A 22,745-nucleotide genomic window follows, 5' to 3' on the forward strand; every position below is an offset into this window, starting at 1 on the left:
ACATCTACATATGCCGAACACATAACTAATGCTAACCACACATACAATAACATAAATACAGACATGGAAATCCTACACATACAACCCAAAAACCAAAAGTCAACACACTAGAACAATATGAAAGATACAGACACAATAAAACACACCCTAATCAAATTCTCAACACACAGATCAATTTCAGAACACACACACTATTTGACACCACATTTCAACACTTTTCAACAATCGAATGCACCCACACAACAGGCAGCGAAGTTCGAGATATGCCGAGATCTAGTAGGCTCTGAGGATGGTGTGAAGAAGCACCGAAACAGCTGTAAGCCGCACATGCTTACACAATTAACACGAGTAAGATCGCCATTTAATCAATTATTCAAAAATGAATCTTCACTTTGATCCATTATCCTCTGGAGGCAGTGACAGATATGTTAACCATTCAGTGAACATGGTATGTGCTGATGAGAAATGTAATTTAATTACTGAAGTTTGCTCGAGAGATCCAGGTGCAAATTTCTGGACAGTGGGGTGTTAGGGGGCCTGGACCACACCAGCAAGAAAGCATTTTTAGTGCTGTTAGAAATTATTGTGAAAGGAATTCGTATTTCGACATAACAATCCGTGTTTTACATTTAAGTGATGATCTGTTCTCTCGTGAAGTCTTTTGTGGACAGATGGTGACGATAAATCCATTCATTACTATGTACAACAGGTGAACAATTTTAGGTTATTCTGTGGAAAGTATTGGGTTCTGGAAAATAAAACCACATATAAATGATTAAAGAAAAGACTGTGCCTTCTTTGGTCTAGTTCATTGGTGGCCAACATGTGCTCTTTATGCAAGAGCACTTTCGCTGTACACATGCTGTAAGTTATGGTGTGCAGTATGCAAGAGGAGATAGTCCCACTCAAATCGTTAGCGTCAACAAACCAGACTGCTTGCTTACAATGTCATTGTTGCTCTTCTATGTTCGTGAGTGCGCACACTGCTTCGTAAGAGCACCTACATTGGTCACCACTAGTCTCATTCTGTAGAACTACCAGAATTTTATTTTAAGTGACCTGTTACATAAATCTTTCCAACTCATTAACATCTTTAATTCACTCTGTGCATTGAAATTACATATTTCAATTAAAACTGTTCTAATAAAAAGCAATACGAAGAGACATGTTCATTCAGAATAGTCATCTACGAATGAATAAGGTGCCATGGCTTTCGAATGCATTTGACTTCAAAACATGGAAAATCGTAGAAATTCATGATGAGTTTTTACAGCATTTGTACGGCCTAAATTGTGTACATATATTTTTGTAATAAATTGTAGTATATTGAGTAAAATTTCGGTTCTTTAAATGAAACAAAAGTGAAGCAATATATATTTTAATCATGTTTAAAATTCTTTATTCACTTGTTTTATTTGCACATAGGGTCTAAATTAAAAAAGTGATACAAAAGAATGAATGCGAAATTATAGGACAATTATTTAGTTAATATTCTTGGAGAAGCTACTCAAATGTTGATGAGGTGAACTGTTGAATTTAGTAATGGAGCAGTAGTTGAATGAATTGCAGAGGTAATCGAATTACTTACTGTATAAAAAAGTAATTAAAAATTATCAACAATAGCTTTTTCATTCATCACAAATAATAATGGATGGAGGGAGGTCGAACATCGTTCTGTCAGTTGAAAAGTATTCAGCTCATTGTTTTGGAGACATTATGGAAAAGCATTGCGAAGTACTCGCATGTTATTTTTTAAAGTTTGAACATTAAGAAATGTATAAAGTCACGAACATGACAAAGAAATGAATAATTTCAAGGGAAAAATTGTTCCGGAGCCGGGTATCGATCACGGGACCTCTGGTTGAACGTACCAGCGCTCTTTCCAACTTTTCCCTTTATATCCACACAACTCGCGTGAGCTGATGAAATGCCAGAGACCCACATCGAGTGTACATAATCTCTGTGTGTACGTTACGTCACTGTGTATGTTAACAGAAAACCACAATTCCAAGTCACACAGAGATTGTGTGCACTCGATGTGGGTGACGTATATATTAAATATATATGTCACTGTGTACATTAACAGAAAACCACAATTCCAAGTCACACAGAGATTGTGTGCACTTGATGTGGATCTCTGGCATTTCGTCAGCCCACGCGAGTTGTGTGGATATAAAGGGAAAAGTTGAGACTGTGTCGGGTGGAGTTCCCGGGTAGCTCAGTTGGAAAGAGCGCTGGTACGTTCAACCAGAGGCCCCAGGATCGATACCCGGCCCCAGAACAATTTTTCCCTTGAAATTATTCTAATCTGCTTTACAGGGAGCCTTACCTGAAAGACTAGATTTGCATGACAAAGAAATCTTCGTTCATTGGATAACACTTTAAATTAATTACTTTAACAATTAACTAAAAATACAAAATCAACGGTATTGAAAGAGTTTAGAGAAATTCAACTTCATTATTATGTTATTGTTGGAAGAGTTGAGATATATTGTTGTAAATAATAAAACATTAAGTAGTTGGTACTGTTTTCTCATACTCCACAAGCTTCTTTTCTGTAAGCAGCCTTCATGATGCTTGGCATAACTTTAAATTTAAAGCTGCGTATTTCGGAATTGTTTATTTATAACAAAGTAATTAGTGAAAATATTATGCGTTTATTTTTGTACATACCACAACAATATAAATTGTCCCTAAGGATTTCACTCTTTTTCATTATTCAGTGTTAATAAAGTTATGAACGTAAATGCTTGGAAAAAGAGATTCAATTCTGTACTGACACGATAAAAAGAAAAAAACACGTGCTTATTTTTCTATCCCTTAAACCTACTAAAAATACTTTTCATATCTTGTTACTTATATATAATATGTTTCTCTCATGGCTTTCTTTTAAAAAGCGCTGTAATTTTAGCTTCAGTTTTTTTGCGAGTAGAAACATGTGTGTATATATTTTCCATTATGTTGTACATACCAATGATGCAAAGGACTATCTGGTGAGTTAAGAAATGTACAAAAAATTCAAATTGATGTAAATTTTGAATAGTATGATTAAGGTGAAATTGGTTAGGTGTATTACGTTGTCGTGTATTGATAATAATATGTGGAGTAAGTCAAGCATAGAATTAAATCACTGATCGTATTATTGTAAATATAAGTTGCTGGTTTAATGTGTTCAAATTTCTTGATTAGTTACGAGAACATTTAAATAATTACATAAAAATTTCAGACGTTAGAAGAAAACTTTCATGTATTATTTTATCTTCATTAGTTTAACAATGAATATTCTAGTTAGGAAAGGAAGTTACTCTTAGTACGGTATCTTACAAAACATTATTTACTACACTATAGCTGTTACATTATTTTATTTGTGACATGGAAGTTAACATAGAAAGATTTGTGATTGTATATCATCATTTGATATACTAGTATTGGCCAAATAGAAAAAATAACTGCAGTAAATTCGGCATTTTGCAATCATGTGAGACAGTAATCTTTACTACAGTTCAGTGGCGTACACAGAATTTTGTCAAGGGGAGAGTCATTATTAAAATTGTTTACAGTTTACATTATCGGTATTTAAAATGTTGTGCATCATCATCATCATCGTCGTCATCATCATCATCATCATCATCATAATCGGAACGTTCGCGATATCATCATCATGCTGAAGCTGTGAAGAAACATTTGTCAATGTGAAATTTTCACTAATCTCGCGAGAATCGCTATATGACTTTTTGCTAAAAAATTGTAAAACTGAGCTTTGCGGTCACTTAGATACATCAAAGAACCTGGAATGATAATGTGAAGTTTATATTAAAAATATGAACTGTCGAATGCACATAACGTGAAACAAACGCTTCACAATAAAGTCAGAACTCAAACTAACGAACATGTGAATACTGCTCTTAAAATGAGTTTAAAATCGACAATGCAGAATATTTAACAACACCTGCACTGCAGAAACAACCTTTTCAATATGTTTCACAACAAGTTAAATTTCATATTGTGTCAATGTCATTTTATTAAAAGGCCGGTACTAGGCGGTAGGTCTCTTTATAATAAAAATATCATTGTTATAATTCGAATGTGCCACAGCACCAAGCATAGGGATTGTAATGAAGAAGGGGTAGGAAGACTATTCCTTATGTCGATGTAGATTTTGTTACTCTGACAGTGAAAAATTAGAGAAGGGGAAACGATTATGAATACACAAATACTCTAATCTAAATATGTCATTTTTTTTTTTTTTAAATTCAAGGGGGGGGGGTTCAAACCTGGTAAACCCCTCACCCCTTGTGTACGTCCCTGCTACAGTTATTGGAAAAGTAATATTTTTACTCATTGTAGTTACGTTTAATTCGTGAGCAAATTGTATAGTGACATATGTTTTAGTGTTCTTAGTATGTAGACTGTTTTTAGTAAAAATTTAAGATTGTATCATCCTTCCTGTAATCCGACCGTTCACACTTTATAGTTATACAGGCCTATTCTAAATGAATTGCAAATCCCAAAATAAACTGCAACAATTTCATCCTAAAGAATGTTGTATTATAAACATGAAATGACATTGTACACACAAATACGATATTAAAAAAAACAATACTTGAGTTACATACATACATACATACATACATACATACATACATACATACATACATACATACATACATACATACACAAAAACTGAGTGTTATTGCTCAGTAGTTAAAAAATGTTGAAAGAATTTGTGCGCATTTCTACAGTTCTTCAAATATCTTTTTTTTTGTACGTACCTAATTTAGAACAAACCTGTATATACAGCAATGGTTTCCAACATCACTACATTTCAGTTTTCAAATATCTTCATAACAATTTTGTCACTATTATTGTAAATGCTAGTAGTTCAGACTTAGTTATGCAAAGATATATTTTACATATCTACTCGAAACCACTACTGAATGTTACATAATTAATATAAAAAAAAAACGGTTTTGTGTTTCTGTTATAACACTTCAACAGGGGAAGGTTAATGTTGGATATCTGTTCTCCTGCAATAATATGTTGGGTTTTGTGGCTTTTGTTTAGTGTATGCATGTGAATAGTCGTTGTGATCGTTGTGATGATTGTGATAGTGTTAGAAAGTAGACTATCTTCTGTTGTATATACTGCCTTGCTAAAGCAAAAGTTCTTATCTACAAAAATTATGTTTTAAGAGGTTATGTGCTTGCCTAGCATACAGGCAGTTTTTATAGATACTGGTACTTTAAATTTCACTTACAACTTTACAACTCTCTGGCTTAGTAGTATGAATCAAAACTTTTCTTATAAGCACATTATACCTCTTAACTCAAAAACACAATTTTTGCACATGCGACCTTTTGCTTTAGCAAGGCAATTTACATGTGTACAAATATTTGTTTAGTTATGTTCTCTATGTTTAAGAATTACACAGGTACAAAATACAGTTAAGTATAGAAATTTGTGGGTTTTATATTATGAGAATATATTTGTACATTTTTCCGTATGAATTATATATTTACTTAGTGACCTCTGGTTAATTATTAATCATTTTAATTGTCTGCAAGTAAGAATCGTATTCCATTGTTACTGTGTTGTTAAATTTGTAACAACATTTGTAGTAATTTAATGGATATTATTGGACAGATTTTCTCATCTAGGTATTATAGAATTTTAAGTGTTGACAGTATTCTTATTTTGGGTGAAATTATAAAAGTTTCATTTTCAGTAATGATCCTAAATAGTCTTTTATTGCACTATATAGGATGTAAACGATATAAACTGCGAAAATAATACTGGTGGTAAGAGCACAAACTAATGAACAAAAAAGTCTAATAAAATTTTTATGTGACCTTTATGGTTTCCCTAGAAAAAATGTTATCTGTGAGTGTAACATTTTTGGAAAGGTTAACAGACTGTCATTATTTACTTCGGACCATCACTGACATTGCACTTTTCACATATCAGGGTACTCAGTCATTGACAATGACCTTCACATTTACTCGAACACTAAAAATTAGATTACTATCAATCTTAAAAACATCGTATTTCAGAAATTAAAAACAAAAATAGAAGAAAAAACAAAATTTGCTACACATCATGTTTAGTAGACTGAGATGGACAGCCTGTGTAATTTTGACAGTTCATATTGTTTACACCCTGTATAACGAAAATAATTTGTGTATTAGAAGTCTATATTTGACAGTTAATTACTACCTGGCAAATTGAAGAGGACACCCAAAGAAAGAAAGAAATGTTGCTATTTTTAATTAACTGTTTTATTGTAGATACTATTGTTGAATATTTATTTAAAATCAGTTGGTGCTGATATTTTATTCTCCTCTTTTTGATCTTTTTGTCTGATTTTGTTTATAGTCTTTTAAAGACGGTAGATGATGGAAATAGCTGTTTCTGTTCCTTTATTTTATAGAATTCTTTTGTCCTGTCTTCTTCTGTGTTACTATATTGGATAACCCTGTACATAGTGTTTCCACATTTTCTTCGATCTGTTGTGACCACTGAGAAATATTGATCTCTTACACCTAGGCTACTATTATTAGACATGACTACGTTGCAATCCATAAGTGACACTGTAGTGGTTAGACCTGTGTGTAAGCAACTTATTTTGCCAGGTAATAATTACATTAACACGTTGGTAACTTCAATCCAGGAGATATAAAAGTATTTACCAAACTTAGTATGAGGTATGACGCATTAAATTAAGTAACCTGTTGACCATATTTTTCTCTGTAAAAATATGTATTACACAAATAAGTTATAGCACCGTAGCTTACTTAAATCCTTGCATTGTTATTAGAAGATGATCTGATATATATATTTCTTCTTTAAAATATTTTCCATAGTAAGTAGGTTTATTTCATGTAAGTAATAATTTATTTAGTAAAATGCTCTAAAGTTATTGTTTTTTTGTTTATATTAAATGCTATTGAAACTTGCATACTGGTGGTAGGAAGTTTTGTCATCCAGAAAATCAAATGCTTCAGACTTCTCAAATTTACAGAAATCTACAATGTAAACACATTTATTTTATAAAGCAGATTAAATTAAATTATCCATAATATTTATGATGAAGAAATATGTCTGAAGGCCTGCTCCCACTTAGCGGGATCGAACCGAATCGAAACGAAAAGTCTGCTGCCACTCACATCTAGTGGAATCGAACCAAACAGTTCTTTTGTGTTTTGACATACAAAAGAGGATAATTCTGCACAAGATTTATTAATTTTTCTTCCTTCATATTACATTGTTATTTTTGTATACGTACTATTTCAGCAATAACTTTCAATAGTAAACAAATTAAGCTGCCAAGAATGGATGTGGTTCATTTGTTTTTTCACGAAGGCTTCACGAGAACTTATGATCTGTTTTCTTTCTTTTTGTTGTATTAGCTCGATGAGAGCTCTATAATGTACTTTTGACTCTGTTGACCCTCTATAGGGCTTTAACTTAATTTGTATCATTTTCATCAGTGTTTGTATTTCTTTTTTGTATTTATATGTGCTATCTGGTAGGATGGAAGAGAAGGCCTTATGGCCTTAATCCTGTCAGATTAAATAAATTATTATTATTATCATACCCGAAACAAGAAATTCTATTCCGGCAGTGGAATAAATATTCTAGCTCATGAATTCTGTTCTGTACGATTCGATTCGATGCGCCACTTTCTGCTATCTTCCATTCAAATACATTGTGAAGAGAAATTCTGTTCGATTCGATTCCACCAAGTGGGAGCGGGCCTTGAGAACCAATATCACCACTCATCCTCTTTTTGCAATGTATGATTTTTGTATGTCAGTTAATTATTTTGTGTGTTACATAAAAATATTTATATATATTTTTCTAGACTTAAATTTATTATAATTTAGTTTAGAAGTAGTGTAGTGTACACATTTTGATAAATAAAATAGCTATTTATAAGTTTAATATAACTGGTACAGGGAAATGCCTTGTCTCACTAAACAATGCATCCATGTTTTCTCATAAAAGCTTTCTCACATTGTCTTCCTTGACTAATGGAACATTGTTCTGTCTTTTCATCAGCTTCCTGGTGAGTTTCCTTGTTGATGCAAGAGGAGGAGCTATGAGAGGCTGCAGGCATTCAGGAGTACGTGTGATCGTGCCTCCACGAAAAGCTGCCATGCCAATGAGAGTCACCTGTAGGTATCTCCGCAAAGATAAGCTATCAAACCCACCACCACTTATGGAAGGTGAAGCTCTTGCTAGCAGAATCCTGGAGCTTGGTCCTGTAGGAGCGAAATTTCTTGGGTAAGACTTCTGCGTTTTATATGCTTAGCATCAGTATGACTAGTGAATAAAGGCTTCAGACTAATTTTTCTCTGTGAAAGTATAGTTTGAATTATCATAATTAGAAAGACTTGACTGCGAAGTTTCATCATTATAATCTCTATATAATAGTACATTATGCAACGAGCCTATAATGGTAGTAATTAAGACGCGAGTATGTTTATGAAACGAGCGCGAGTTTCATAATTTTCATACGAGCGTCTTAATTACCATTATAGGCAAGTTTAATACGACTTTTTATGCTCGACCATATTTCTAACTTGAAATTATTCATAAGTATTCATGTTATTCTTATCTGACTGAGGAGCAGAACTGACCTTGTGCAGTACCTCGTAAATTGTGAGATGTGCACAGACGCGAAAGTATTGATTTTTTCCGAGAAACAAATATCGACATTGACCTTGATATAATATAGAGAGTAAAATAAACATTAATCTTGATATAACCTTGAAATTGAATTAGACATTGAAAAACGAGATGACAAATTGAATTTATTTGAATATTATTTACAATTAACGCTAATTATTATAGTAACAGAACTGACTTTATTTCAGATATAGGTGATTTATTGATTTATTGTTGTCTTTCGATTGCATATCCGAGAATAATCGATATTTGCGCTTTCATATTGCTACAATGGTATTTTCTGATTGGTGGAACACCTGAACTTTAATGAATAGGTGTACTTTAATGAGGTCCATTAAAGGGCTGCTACCAGGTGTATAATTAATACATTTCGGCATGGTCGAGCATAAAAGTACTTAAAAGATTCTTGTTAAAGAATCAAATAAGGTCTGGTCTTCTAAATTGATCAACCAATCAATCGTTTAGGCATTATGGAGCATGTCGACTTCACTTTGTTCTGTTCGTGGCCAAGTCTTCCCAGTTGTCAACCTCCATCTCCAATCTGAGACTTATTTTGTGAAATATACGTAACAATATGCATTTTTACACAGTTGGGTTGTTAGCCCAACATGCAATCCCCTTGGGAGGACCAAGGATTTTTTGTAGGGAATTACTTCAGTGGTGGGGTGTGACATATTTGTAAATATAAGTGCTCTTAATCCAAATTGACCCCATTACATTAAAAATGCTAAATTCTATCAAGAATTAAATGACGCATCATCTCAACACCACTGGGAAACAAAATATTAAAGACTGTTGATGGACCTAGAAGATCAGCAGTTGCCATATTCCGCCTTTCTACCAAACATAATACACTGGGCAAACACCTAAATCACATTGGGATAATGCATTCCCCAAACTGTATGCTCTGCAATCTTAATGAAGAGATGGACCATCATCACCTGGGAAATTGTCCAGCCCTCCACACCTCCTTCGAAGTCGACTGTTATTGGAAAGCCGGGATGTAGATGTGTTATTTGAGTTATCTGTAACATTTTCTTATTACGGTTTTTTGTTTGTAGTCAATGACTCCATTGGTCATGTACTAGCTATTTGCAAAATAAATAAATGAATCAATCAATCAATAAATGAATGAATGAATGAATGAATCAATCAAGCAATCAATAAATGAATGAATCAATAAATCAATAGATACTTACTGAAGTAAGCTTAACACATGCCAGACAAAATGAATAGCTATTCGATTTCGATCCTGTACTGATCATACATCAGTTAAGATTGTATGTAATAACTTGTTAGTCTTCATATGTATGAAACAAAAGGGACATGAAAGTACCTGTACTCTTCATGTGTACTGAAGTTCTTGACACATCATCAGTCTTAGATTTCATTCCTTAATGTAGAGTTTTTATGTTATTTCCTGTAACTTCTATGGTATTTTAGCTCTTAAGTCCAATTAATATTTATTTATTTCACTTAAAAAATATATTACTTCATTGACAGACCTGTAATAATCGAGGTACCACATTTTGCATCACTTCGAGGAAAGGAGCGGGAGATTGTGATTCTGAGGTCTGACAATGGTGATACCTGGCGGGAACACACACTCGATGCCAGCGAGGAGGCAGTTCAAGACGTTCTCAACGAGAGCTTTGAGGGTGAAGGTACGTGTTCCTAAAATAGGAATTTTTCGTATATGTATTTATTTACACTGGAAATGGACAAGTGTGTCTGAAATAAGTCATGAAACGATTCTTTAATCCATTGCTTTTCATTTAGTGTATATAATATTTCATATTATTTATTTTATTTTATTTAATAATAACATTCAATCATTCATAGTGTTCTGCCAAGGGCAGGTCTTTCACTGCAAACCCTGCTTTCTCCAATCTTTCCTATTTTCTGCCTTTATCTTAGTTTCTGCATATGATCCATATATCTTAATGTCGACCTGGTTGGCGAGTTGGTATAGTGCTGGCCTTCTATGCCCAAGGTTGCGGGTTCAATCCCGGGCCAGGTCGATGGCATTTAAGTGTGCTTAAATGCGACAGGCTCATGTCAGTAGATTTACTGGCATGTAAAAGAACTCCTGCGGGACAAAATTCCGGCACATCTGGCGACGCTGATATAACCTCTGCAGTTGCAAGCGTCGTTAAATAAAACATAACATTGAACATTATATCTTAATGTCGTCTATCATCTGATATCTTCTTCTACCCCGAACTCTTCTCCCGTTCACCTTCCTTCCAGTGCATCCTTCAGTAGGCAGTTTCTTCTCAGCCATTGACCAAACCAATCCCTTTTTCTTTTCCTCTTCCTGATCAGTTTCAGCATCATTCTTTCTTCACCCACTCTTTCCAACACAGCTTCTTTTTCTGAATGTCCACTTCACAGATTCCATTCTTCTCTATATCCACATTTCAAATGCTTCTATTTGTTTCTCTTCACGTCGTCGTAATGTCCATGTTTCTGCCCCATATCATGACACTCCACACAAAGCACTTCACTAGTCTCTTCCTTAGTTCTTTTTCCAGAGGTCCGCAGGAGATGCTTCTTTAGCTTCCTTGACCATAGCTATTCTTCTTTTGACTTCCTGGCAGCAGCTCATGTTACTGCTTATAGTGGACCCCAAGTATTTGAAGCTGTCCACTTGCTCTACTGCCTCATTTAGAATTCGCAAATTTACCTTTTTTACTTTTCTTCCTATGACCATGGTCTTCGTCTTGTTGACATTTATCTTCATGTTGTTTTCTAATGCCAGGCGTTTGACAATAAAGTCATTTGACCTCTTGCACTCCAATATTTTTCAAAGATATCATGGCCAGCCACTGAAGCACAGATTTTGAGGTGTTCCAAATCCATTTCTTGGTTTGAGTTGCACAGTGGGCAGTTAGGGGACTGATATATTCCAATTCTATGCAGGTGTTTGGCCAAACAGTCATGGCCTGTTGCCAATCTAAATGCAGCTACAGACGATTTTCGTGATAAATCGGGAATTAACTGTGGATTATGATGCAGAGAGTTCCATTTTTTCCCTTGAGATTGTGTTATCAAATTTTGTTTGTTGAAGTCTAAGTATGTAGATTTAATAAATCTTTTCACAGAGTAATACGTAGATTTAGTAACAGGTCTGTAAGTAGCAGTGCTGCCCTTCTTTGCTAAAGCATCCGCATTCTCATTTCCCAGGATTCCTCAATGGGATGGTATCTTCATTTCATACTGCTCACAGCTGTCATTTAGATACCTTGTATACGTGGTACAGTCATTAAGTTCTAATACTGAGCGTATAGTGGCGTTTTGGTGCACTATAGCGCATAGGTGGCGCCATGGTATGATACCTTGTCAGTTAGTCTCTCGACCCAACAAGAGACAGTTGAGTGCATGCACTGTAAGCAGAACTACGGTCTTTGTTGTGACGGTGATTTGAATGCACACGTCGGAACCCGAGATGTCACAGTTTGAGCAACGGGCAAACATCAAGTTCTGCCAGAAATTAGGCAAAACTGCTGCCGAAACGTTTCAAATGATGCAGCAAGTTTACGGCGAGGACGCAGTGAGTCGCAGTGTTGTGTTTAGGTGGCACCGACGTTTTTTGCAAGGAAGAGACAGTTTGGAAGATGATGTGCGTACTGGTCGGCCACAAACAATTCGAACTGAACGCAAGATCCAAGAAGTTGCAACGTTGGTGCGTGCTAACCGCTCCCAATCGGTAGACGATATCACAGCAACAGTAGGGGTCAGCCATGGTACTTGCTACAAAATTCTGTCTGATGACCTGAACATGTCTCGTGTTACCCAGCACAGTGTGCCACGAATCCTGTCGCAAGACCAACGTGATGATCGCATGACGATTTGTGGTGACCTCATCAGTAGTGCTGACGATGATCCGACGTTTCTCAACCGGATAATAACTGGAGACGAAACTTGGTGTTTCCTTTACGATCTGCAACTGAAACGACAATCCGCCACCTGGAAAACGCCGTTATCACCACGACAGAAAAAACCGCGACAAGACAGGTCAAAAGGCAAGGTGATGCTTGAACTGTTTTTTGATTCAAATGGAATTGTTCACATGGAATTCATCCCAGAAGGTGCAACTGTGAACAAAACCCGCTACAAAGAGATCCTTGGCCGTTTACGAGATTCAATTTGCCGTAAGCGACCTGAGCTATGGCGTACAAAGAATTGGCTGTTGCTACATGACAACGCCCTGCACATCGCGCTGTCCTTGTCCAAGAGGAACTTGCAAGACAACAGGTAACAGTTCTTCCACACCCTCCGTACTCACCTGATCTCGCACCATGCGATTTTTTTCTCTTTCCTCGCAAGAAAGCAAACTTACGTGGGCGTAGATTTCATTCTTCCGAAGAGGTCATGACTGCCACAAGAGAAGCCATACGGGACCTTCCTGCAAACATCTTTCAACGGTGCTTCCAGCAGCTATACCAACGTTGGCAAACATGCATAACAGCCAACGGAGACTATTTTGAGAGAGGATGTGGTTCTGTTTAAATGTACGTCGTGTTATGCAGCATCTTGTGATACATCCAGATTCTTGTGGGAGCCTACCCTCCAGGCGTCAAGTCTTAGAACTTAATGACTGTACCACGTATATTGACTATTATATCGAAATTTCCTTTATCTACTTTGCTTTTGGCAAATGTTACAAAATAACATAGAACTTTTGTTTCCAATAATGTTTTAGTACTGAACACAATATGTGTTGTACCTGTTTATAGAAATGAGTCAGCTGGAAGATCTCCACACAAACCGGATCACACGTATTCTGACGGTGGATTTCCCCCATTACTTCGCTGTCGTGTCTCGGACGAGGCAAGAGGTGCATGCTATTGGACCGGAAGGAGGAATGGTATCTTCAAGTGTTGTACCTCAAGTGCAGGCAGTTTTCCCACCATCTGCTCTTACAAAGAAAATCCGGGTTGGAATCCAGGTAAAACAGCTTTATTAATGCTTCCTTCGAACTTATTACTAAAGATATGGCAGGACATACTGAAATATGCATTTACTGTTCGTGTAGTTATGGTAGATGTGTACAACAGTTACATGATTCGCGGTAAATGTTGTATAATGTTCTATTGTTTACTGAATCTTTCATTTGTTGTACAATGAATTGTTTACATTTCAGGCACAACCCATTCCAGCTGAATTAGCAGCGAAACTGTTGGGTAATAGAGTTGCAGTGTCACCAATAGTTACAGTAGAGCCTCGCCGACGTAAATTCCACAAACCCATCACTCTCACAATCCCTGTACCTCAAGCTGCAAATAAAGGCATGATCAACCAGTACTCAGGGGATGCGCCAACGTTGAGATTGCTCTGCAGCATTACTGGTGAGTTATGGGAACAGCATAGTCAGCGAATATTCTACATAAAGAGTGTCAAAACTGTAGTCACTAGACTAGACGCCAGTTTGGAAGGCGGTCGGCTGCTAGCGTTTGCATCGAGAGAGACAGATAGTGAGAGAAAGGCAATGTACAGCATTACCACATCGTACTTCACACGCGCGCGCAATAAAAGTAGCTGAGGAGAGAATTTCAATTTTCAAAAGACAATGACCTTAGCCATTGATTACTGCAAGCATGACAAACCTTTCATCAGAACATTATCAAATCTTACGTTCTATTAATAATGCTTATACCAAATTTTAAGACTTTTATGTGCGGTATTATTATTATTATTATTATTATTATTATTATTATTATTATTATTATTATTATTATTATTATTATTATTATTATTATGTTATCACACAGTTTTAATACGAAATGTATACGGTGTATTACTAGAAAAATGATACACTATTTAAGTAGAAATTGTATTTAGGTCTATTTCTAGGCGCAAATTATTTTAGCTGGTTAAATACCCTAAAACAATAACTACGAGTACCATGTTATATTGCCACACTGCGGTCACATTTAATATAAATTAGGATTTAATAAATATTCAGTATCTGGTTTCAATCGAAGTCGCTGATTCCCTCACCAGTCCCGTCAGATTCTTCAGAGTCGGATTCTCGAAGGTACATATCTAATACTGTATGTCGCAGCACACTTTTATTAAAATCATCTAATTCAGAGACTGTTTTTTCACGACGAGGATGTTTTCCAGGAGAACGAAACGTGGCAGTTCCGCTCACATTAAAAGATTTGTTTCCTTCACTAACAATTCTTTGCACGGTTCGCAAACCCACACCACATGCTTCTGCGCGTTGGCAACGTTGCAGTCAGCACCATGATGCCTGGCAGAGTTCTGCTCGTTAATGTTTTTAAAATAATTATAAACCTTAAACACTATTTCCCGCGCCTGCCTGTGTCGCACTTGTCTTTTTATTGTATCTCCTTCCATTTATTTATCTTACACATACACAGTATATGTTAGTTTTACTTATTCGATGTTTTAAAACACTCACACGTCAACAAAGTACCTGGAGAAGCACTTGTTACTGACTGATTCTGATTGGTTCTCCTGTTCAAGCTTGTGACGTCACATCCCATACAGGCTACGGCGCATCTAGTAGCCGTCCACCTTCCGAATTGCTGTCTAGTCTAGTTAGCTAATGAAATTTTCTTATTATAATTTTATGTTGTTTTATTAAGCAGTGTAGTGGGTGAAATTTAGGTCATTTTTAGTTAAAAATCGCATTTTCGTTCTCTTATTAAAAAAAAATGAATCAACAATCTTATTTATGTACACACTCAATAAGCATAATATTATAAACACTATAATTATAATTACTAAAAGTGTATGTATGTAACTAGTGTAAAAAGAACTAATTTCATTAACTGAAATATGGTGATAGTGAAAATCCAATTACTAAAAGATATATATAAGCAGTGCAAATAGAACTAGTATCATTAAAATCAAAGATAGTGATAGTGAACATTCAAAAGTGAGAAACATAATGAACATCAACAAAATCACGAAACAGTGAAGCAAAAGACAATGGGACACCAATGAACACAAAAGTGATAAACAAGTTTCAATAAACCATGTAATATGCCTATATGTTATGGGGCATGGTAAATATTAAACGAAATTAAAAAAAAAAACAAATCTCATTTATATGTTGAGCAAGTTTCAATGTCCTGCAGCACTCGAAAGCATAAAAATTACGCAATATATAAATGCCTGCATCCTTGAACTTCAATTTCATGCAGATTTTACAAGCTGTTTTCTTACAGCACATTTTGTCATGTTCGAAGTGTAAAGGTTCTTACAGTTTTGATGATAGGAACATTAAATTTTTACCGCATGTTCTATACACTGTGGTTAAGAAAATAGTGATGAGTTTTATGATTAAATGAATATTTTTTTAAATAAAAAATGAAATATTTATAGTGGCAATGGAAAATTTCTATTTTTAGGTATGCAGTGGTTATAAAAAATTGTTTCCCCTATTGTAGTAAAGATACAGGAAGACTGTTACGTGATGTTTTTCTAAATATGCCACTGGTCGTGCAAAAAAAAAAAAATTTTGAAATATTTTACTCAAAAATTGAGCGACACATTTCATTTTGAAATATGCATATTTTTCGGAATATTTTTGTTAACTCAGAAACTAATTGACTTACAGAAATGAAACTTCACCACATCATTATCTATCACACCATGATTATGGTGTACAAAAACTCTAGGACGTAGCTTTAAAAATGTAGAAAATACAAATTTCAATCATCATCGCTCTTAAGACCTGTGAAGAGAGAAAATTATCAATCAAGAAATACGTGAAAAATTAATACATGAGTGTGTAAATAAGTAAAAATTTAATTCCAGAATGTCCATGAATGAAAGTTTCGATTATGTACAGGACATGATTGTTTGGCTGCCCATCTATATAAAATTAATATTTTTCATATTCCTAATTGTTTACTTTTAAAAAAGATAATACTGTAATGGATATAACACACCTCAAAAACTGTAAAAATTTAACAGCTACAACTTTGTCATTATGATGCTGGGATGCAAGAAAGCAAATGGAAAAACTCCAATATGCCGAGCATTAACAACCAACCATATTACTTTCATGTTCTATATTGAAAACAAAAATTGACATTATCTCTGAACTTCTAATATATCGGTATTGACATTTAAAATTGGCAATACCTGAACTTGTAATAAATTTATATTGAAATAAAAAATTTATTACATCTAAATTATAATAAAAATATACCGAAATCAAACATTGGCATTACCTAAACTTGTAGGCTAATAACTTTGTACTGAAATTAAAAATTGAACTACTGATAAATCTTTACTGAAGTTTTGCAATGCCTCATTACTTTATTTTTTAACAGGTGGCACCACTCGAGCCCAGTGGGAAGATGTAACTGGTTCAACGCCACTCACGTTTGTGAAGGACTGTGTAACATTCACGACAACGGTTTCTGCACGGTTTTGGTTGATGGACTGTCGCAACATTGCTGAAGCAACCAAAATGGCAACTGAGCTGTACAGAGAAGCCACACATCCACCTTTTATGGCCAAGTAAGCTGAAGATCATTTAATAATACTGTATATTAAGTAAGTCTTAAAATGTTTCTTCATTTGTTAATGTTATCATGGTCATCAGGTTTGTGGTTTTTGCAAAACGCGTGGATGTCATGGAGGCGCGGCTGAGGGTCTTCTGTATGACTGATGACAAAGAGGACAAGACATTAGAACATCAGGAACACTTCACGGAAGTTGCTAAGAGTAGAGATGTTGAGGTATGAGATATATTAATTCTTTTGTCTTTGATAATGACTTAATTTTATGTTACTAAGATCTGATAATGACTTAATTTTATATTACTAAGATTTTCTATAATATTTGCCAGTATAAACTGATGATGGTGTAAAAGTGCTTGAAACAAGATAAATCATGAGAATGATATATTAAGAAGTAAATATCACAATAATTGTGAATATGTTTGTATGGGTAAATACTTTCACTTTTATAAGCCAATATTATGAAACATTCAGTAGGTATTTAAGATTGCTGCTAGTTTATGTGGCTTTTCAGAGATAGCTAGTTTCTAACTAGAGTATGGATTTCTAGGTGCTAAAAAGAAGAAATTTAGGACTTTATAAAATCCAGTTTAGGACTTTTAGGAATTTATATAAACTTAACAAATAATAATTTCAATTCTAGTAAATATTCCATTTTAGATGCAGGTTATGTACAAAGAAGTCGTTATTTTTTGTGCAATTTCTCCAATACTGTATTGATTAATCAATCAATCTTCTTAATGTATCCAGCTGTTTGCTGACAACATAAAGTCCACTGTAGTCCACTGTAGAGTGAAAAATATAGTCTGACTGCGTTGGTGGTAATGCAGCTTATATGGGTACCTCTTTGTTACTTGTTAGCTTAAACAACAAGTTTAAGCCCCCTCACCACGACAAGGTGAATACCCACGAGAGGGACTGTATTTGATTAAAGAAAATACAATTTGTAGAATACAGATCTTACTGTTGTTTTTTTAGTAGGTTATTTTACGATACTTTATCAACATCATAGGTTACGTAGCGTTTGAATGAGATGAAGGTGATAATGCCCGTGAAATGAGTCCGGAGTTCAGCACCGAAAGTTACCCAGCAATTGCTCATATTAGGTTGAGGGAAAACCCCAGAAAAAAAAGCTCAACCAGGTAAAACTTGTCCTGACCGGGAATCAAACTCAGGCCACCTGGTTTCGCGGCCAGACGTGCTAGCCTTTACTCCACAGGTGTGGATTATATTGTTTGTAGCATTACGCCAGCATATGTTTTTCTATATTCTCCATGGTCAATTTCTCCGGTTGTCCCTGAGTAGCTGCTTGTAAATGGAAAGGCTTCTTTCTACGTCGCAAGAAGTTATTGGAGCAAACTTTATGCTTTATAGTAGATCATGACTTCCACCCGAGTGCCATACCTGGTCGGCACTGGCTGTGGTGGTAGAGGAACATTTGGTAGCATGTTCTTGAATAGCAACATATGTGAAGGCACCTTCATAAACACTTCCTTCATTGATGAAATGACTTTCACTTCAGGATATTGCAACCTATTTTTCTTCCCCTTCTAAGACTAATATGGAACTAACTTGCAGTGTTCATTTCTCAGACTTTTTTTTTACCGTTTTAAATAGCATTTTTGGGTATTTTTGCATTTTTAGTACTGGTATCTTTATTTTAAATATACATAAAATACTAAAAGGAGTTTTTAGGCATTTATAAGAGTTTAGGTTCGTTTAGGCTTTTTTTAGGTCCTATAGAATTTTAATCTGGGGTCCTGTGTACACGAAACGTACAGATATCTGAATAATATAAGTCTAGGACATAGCAAACAAAATAGATATGGAACTAGAAATCCATTCCCTATTCATAACTATTTTACGAAACTTACTGTAATAGTACACCATATTACGCAATAATGTACGTACTCTGTTTCTTTGTACGTTTAAATAATCTATAAATGAATCCAAATATTGAGTGAAATGTACCTAATTTAATTTATTTCAAGATATATTTGTTTACATGTATATATCTATATGATGTTGTACATGTTTGAAAAAGAATTGAAATACTGAACAATAATGATTTAATATTTTTTCTCTGTACTTTAGGTGTTGGAAGGGAAGCCTCAATTCATTGAATTTGCGGGTAACTTAATCCCAGTCATGAAGTCAGGTGACCAGCTTCAGCTTGGTTTCCGTGCGTTCAAAGAGAATCGCCTTCCTTTCACTGTCCGGGTCAAAGATCAGGATGAAGACACTGTTGGAAGGATACTGTTCATGCGGGAACCTAAGGTACGTGAAATTCTTGTTCAGCTACGAAGGAAATGATAAGTTTTTTCCAACAAGCAGCTCAGAATGTGTTCCGAACTTCTTTCGACGCATGCGTCAGTTGTGGATGATGTCAGAACTAGTTCGGGATTTTACGTTGTTGGAACGTTTCTTTGACGGCCTTCTCATATTAAAATTATATTCTTCTTCCGAACTTAATTCGTCATAAAACATATCACTATCACCTTCCAAATCACTCATAATCGACTATTTTTTTAATTTGTTTCAAATTGTATTGTTAACATAATTTAAACTCAGAAATTTGCATTGTAAATAATAAGTAATAATATAATTATGGAAGTTATAACATTATTATCTTCATGAAAGAACCCAAGTTTCATAAATGGAGAACAGAACTTCAATCCTAGGATAACTTATTAGTACTTCTTTCTATTAGCATGAAAATAAATTAGACATTCTTTGCTATAAGTTAAAATAATAAACAAACACTGCAAACAAAACAAATTTAAACATAAATAATCTTTATTCTATGACGAAATTTCGTAAGATAAGAGCAGATCACAATGTATAAACACATACAAAAGCCTGCTGCATGGATCAATCATGGTGTAGCCAATAGAAAACAGATCAATCATGGTGCAGCCAATAGAAAACAAATCAATCATGATGCAGTCAATAGAAAACAGATCAATCATGGTGCAGCCAATAGAGAACAGATCAATCATGGTGCAGCCAATAGAAAACAGATCAATCATGGTGCAGCCAATAGAAAACAGATCAATCATGGTGCAGCCAATAGAAAACAGATCAATCAATAGAAAACAAACTGTCATATGGCCACATTCTGTGTATAGAAGCACTCTACTTTTCGTGGTCAATTTTTATATTTTTCCCACTAGATTAATATACTATATCTGCTGCTTGTTGAAGTTCGTGATGTGAAAGAATTATGCTGATATTGAAATGTATAAACAATTCGAGTTTAATTTAATTTCTTTTATGACGGTAAACTTGTTTACAATTTATATTACGCAAAATTTAGCGAAGTGTGAATGCTGTTTTAGGTTGCAAAAGGTGAACCAGCACAGACGCCAATCTGTACCCTCAACATTGTTCTGCCAGAAAATATTATCCCTGAAGCTGGACCATCTGAACCTGACCTGTTGGAGTTGGAGAAGAACTACAGTTTCTTGAGAGATGGTATCAGTAAGTAGCGCTGACATTCCAAAATATTGATTTGTGTTTGTAGTTAAGTGTGTTTTGGCTTATTGCACACTGACTGGATAGTACTGTGTTATCCATATATCTCAGCATCAAAGCTGAGGAGAGGTCCTGCTCAGCCGATAAGCTGTCAGGCAATACGAGAGCCTGTTTAGCAAGCTAGAGTGACTGCCTAATAAATTCTAATGCACTTTAAAAGTTATGTACTCACCCATGTCACTGGAACTACCTGTCTTCGTTTTCAACACATTTCTGACATCTTATGAAATTACCAATTACTTTTCTTAGTTCTCTTTGAGAAATTAATTTGATCTCTTGGCAAATGTTATCCTTAAGTTCGTCTAAAGTGTGTGGATTCGTTTTATACATTTTATCTTTTAATGATCCTCAGAGATAATAGTCTCTTGAAATAATCTCCTGACCGCACTAGCAGATTCTGTATGAACATATGAGTTGTAAATAAACATCTAATGTGGAATAGAATAATTAGGCCTATTGTTTGTCATTACTCTCACTTCACTTCACGTCACGTCACGTGTTGCTCTCACTGAAAAACAGAATAAACTGCATTGCGAGACCTTGACTAAACCAGTTATCCCCTCAGACCACTGCCCTCCTACCCACACAAACGTGTTGCTGTTGTCGGCTGAGGCACTTCACACAGCTCCAGTTCTGAGATATATGGATGACCCAGTAGATTCGTAGACATTGTGTCAAGAGACATTTCGTCCATGAAATAAATTGTTAACAGAAAGAAATCTGCGACGTGATATTAGTTTTTCATATTAAAGGTATCCTGTTTTAACACTGCCAGAGAGCCACCGGTGTAGCTTAGGCGGCTAAGGCGCTTTCCTGCCGATCTGGAGTTGCGCTCGGGCGCGGGTTCGATTCCCACTTGGGCTGATTACCTGGTTGGGTTTTTTCCGAGGTTTTCCCCAACTGTAAGGCAAATGTCAGGCAATCTATTGCGAATCCTCGGCCTCATCTCTCCAAATATAATCTCGCTATCATCAATTCCATCAACGCTAAATAACCTCGTAGTTGATACAGCGTCGTTAAATAACCAAGTTAAAAAAAAAACACAGCCAGCGGAAATTCTCTCTGGATTAACTTTGAATGAAGCCATGCCATGCTGACAACAGAAACAAATTACTTTTACTGAACACGTTGATTGATAAAGTGACTGTTATGTTTAAATTCAAACTTTTCCTTCACGATTTCATCATCATCATCATCGGCGCTACAGCCCAAAACGGGCCCTGGCCTTCTTGATTCTCTGGCTCCAATCTTCTCTATCCCGGGCTCTCACTTCCCAATTCCTACACTTCAATAGCTGCTGACATGCAATCTTCCTTGATTGAGTCCTTCCATCTTTTCCTAGGTTTTCCAATAGGTCTTTTGCCATATATCTGATCCTGCATAGCCATCTTCAATATATATATATATATATTTTGATGTACCGAAGTACATATGATATTTCCATGCAGATATTCTGCGTCATCACATGATGAAAGAGTGATGGAACGGAGAAAAATTCTCTCCGGCGTGGCTTAGTGGATAAAGCATCAGCACGTAGAGCTGAAAACCCGGGTTCAAATCCCGGCGCCGGAGACAATTTTTCTCCGTTCCATCACTCTTTCATCATGTGATGACGCAGAATATCTGCATGGAAATATCATATGTACTTCGGTACATCAAAATATATGATATACGTAATAAATCACTTTGTGATTTAAGACGGCGCCCATACCGTCGGATCCCGGCCAATCAGTCACTCATCTGAGTGCACCTCAACACATGTATGGACTTCGGTCCTGCGTTCATAGACATCTATGACGTAGTGCAGAGGGCGGCCACTAGAGGGAACCCAAGAGATGGAGCTTAATCTGAGACGATTCTAAACGGCGTCGGGATTGTATCCAGCGTGGCTTAGTGGATAAAGCATCAGCACGTAGAGCTGAAAACCCGGGTTCAAATCCCGGTGCCGGAGAGAATTTTTCTCCGTTCCATCACTCTTTCATCATCTTCAGTATGCTTGAACATGTCCAGCCCATT

The 22,745-nt window shown here is 35.5% G+C and overlaps 1 protein-coding gene across 16 annotated transcripts in view; it reads left to right on the plus strand.

Annotated features, from left to right (window-relative positions):
* LOC138702059 (ankyrin-3-like) overlaps nucleotides 1–22,745 on the plus strand; it is a 585,575-nt gene that overhangs the window by 515,121 nt on the left and 47,709 nt on the right. For all 16 annotated transcript variants that reach the window (XR_011332778.1, XR_011332779.1, XR_011332780.1 and 13 more), the window contains 8 exons: nucleotides 8,059–8,283; nucleotides 10,192–10,352; nucleotides 13,428–13,639; nucleotides 13,835–14,039; nucleotides 17,004–17,193; nucleotides 17,279–17,414; nucleotides 19,290–19,472; nucleotides 20,534–20,675. Coding sequence is in view for 11 of the 16 variants with exons in the window: in XM_069829582.1 (XP_069685683.1) it covers nucleotides 8,059–8,283; nucleotides 10,192–10,352; nucleotides 13,428–13,639; nucleotides 13,835–14,039; nucleotides 17,004–17,193; nucleotides 17,279–17,414; nucleotides 19,290–19,472; nucleotides 20,534–20,675 (1,454 nt within the window). In the remaining 5 variants the exon portion in view is untranslated. The remainder of the gene's footprint in view (nucleotides 1–8,058; nucleotides 8,284–10,191; nucleotides 10,353–13,427; nucleotides 13,640–13,834; nucleotides 14,040–17,003; nucleotides 17,194–17,278; nucleotides 17,415–19,289; nucleotides 19,473–20,533; nucleotides 20,676–22,745) is intronic.

This window comes from Periplaneta americana, chromosome 6, assembly GCF_040183065.1.
Source record: "Periplaneta americana isolate PAMFEO1 chromosome 6, P.americana_PAMFEO1_priV1, whole genome shotgun sequence".
NCBI classification, from domain to species: Eukaryota; Metazoa; Arthropoda; class Insecta; order Blattodea; family Blattidae; genus Periplaneta; species Periplaneta americana.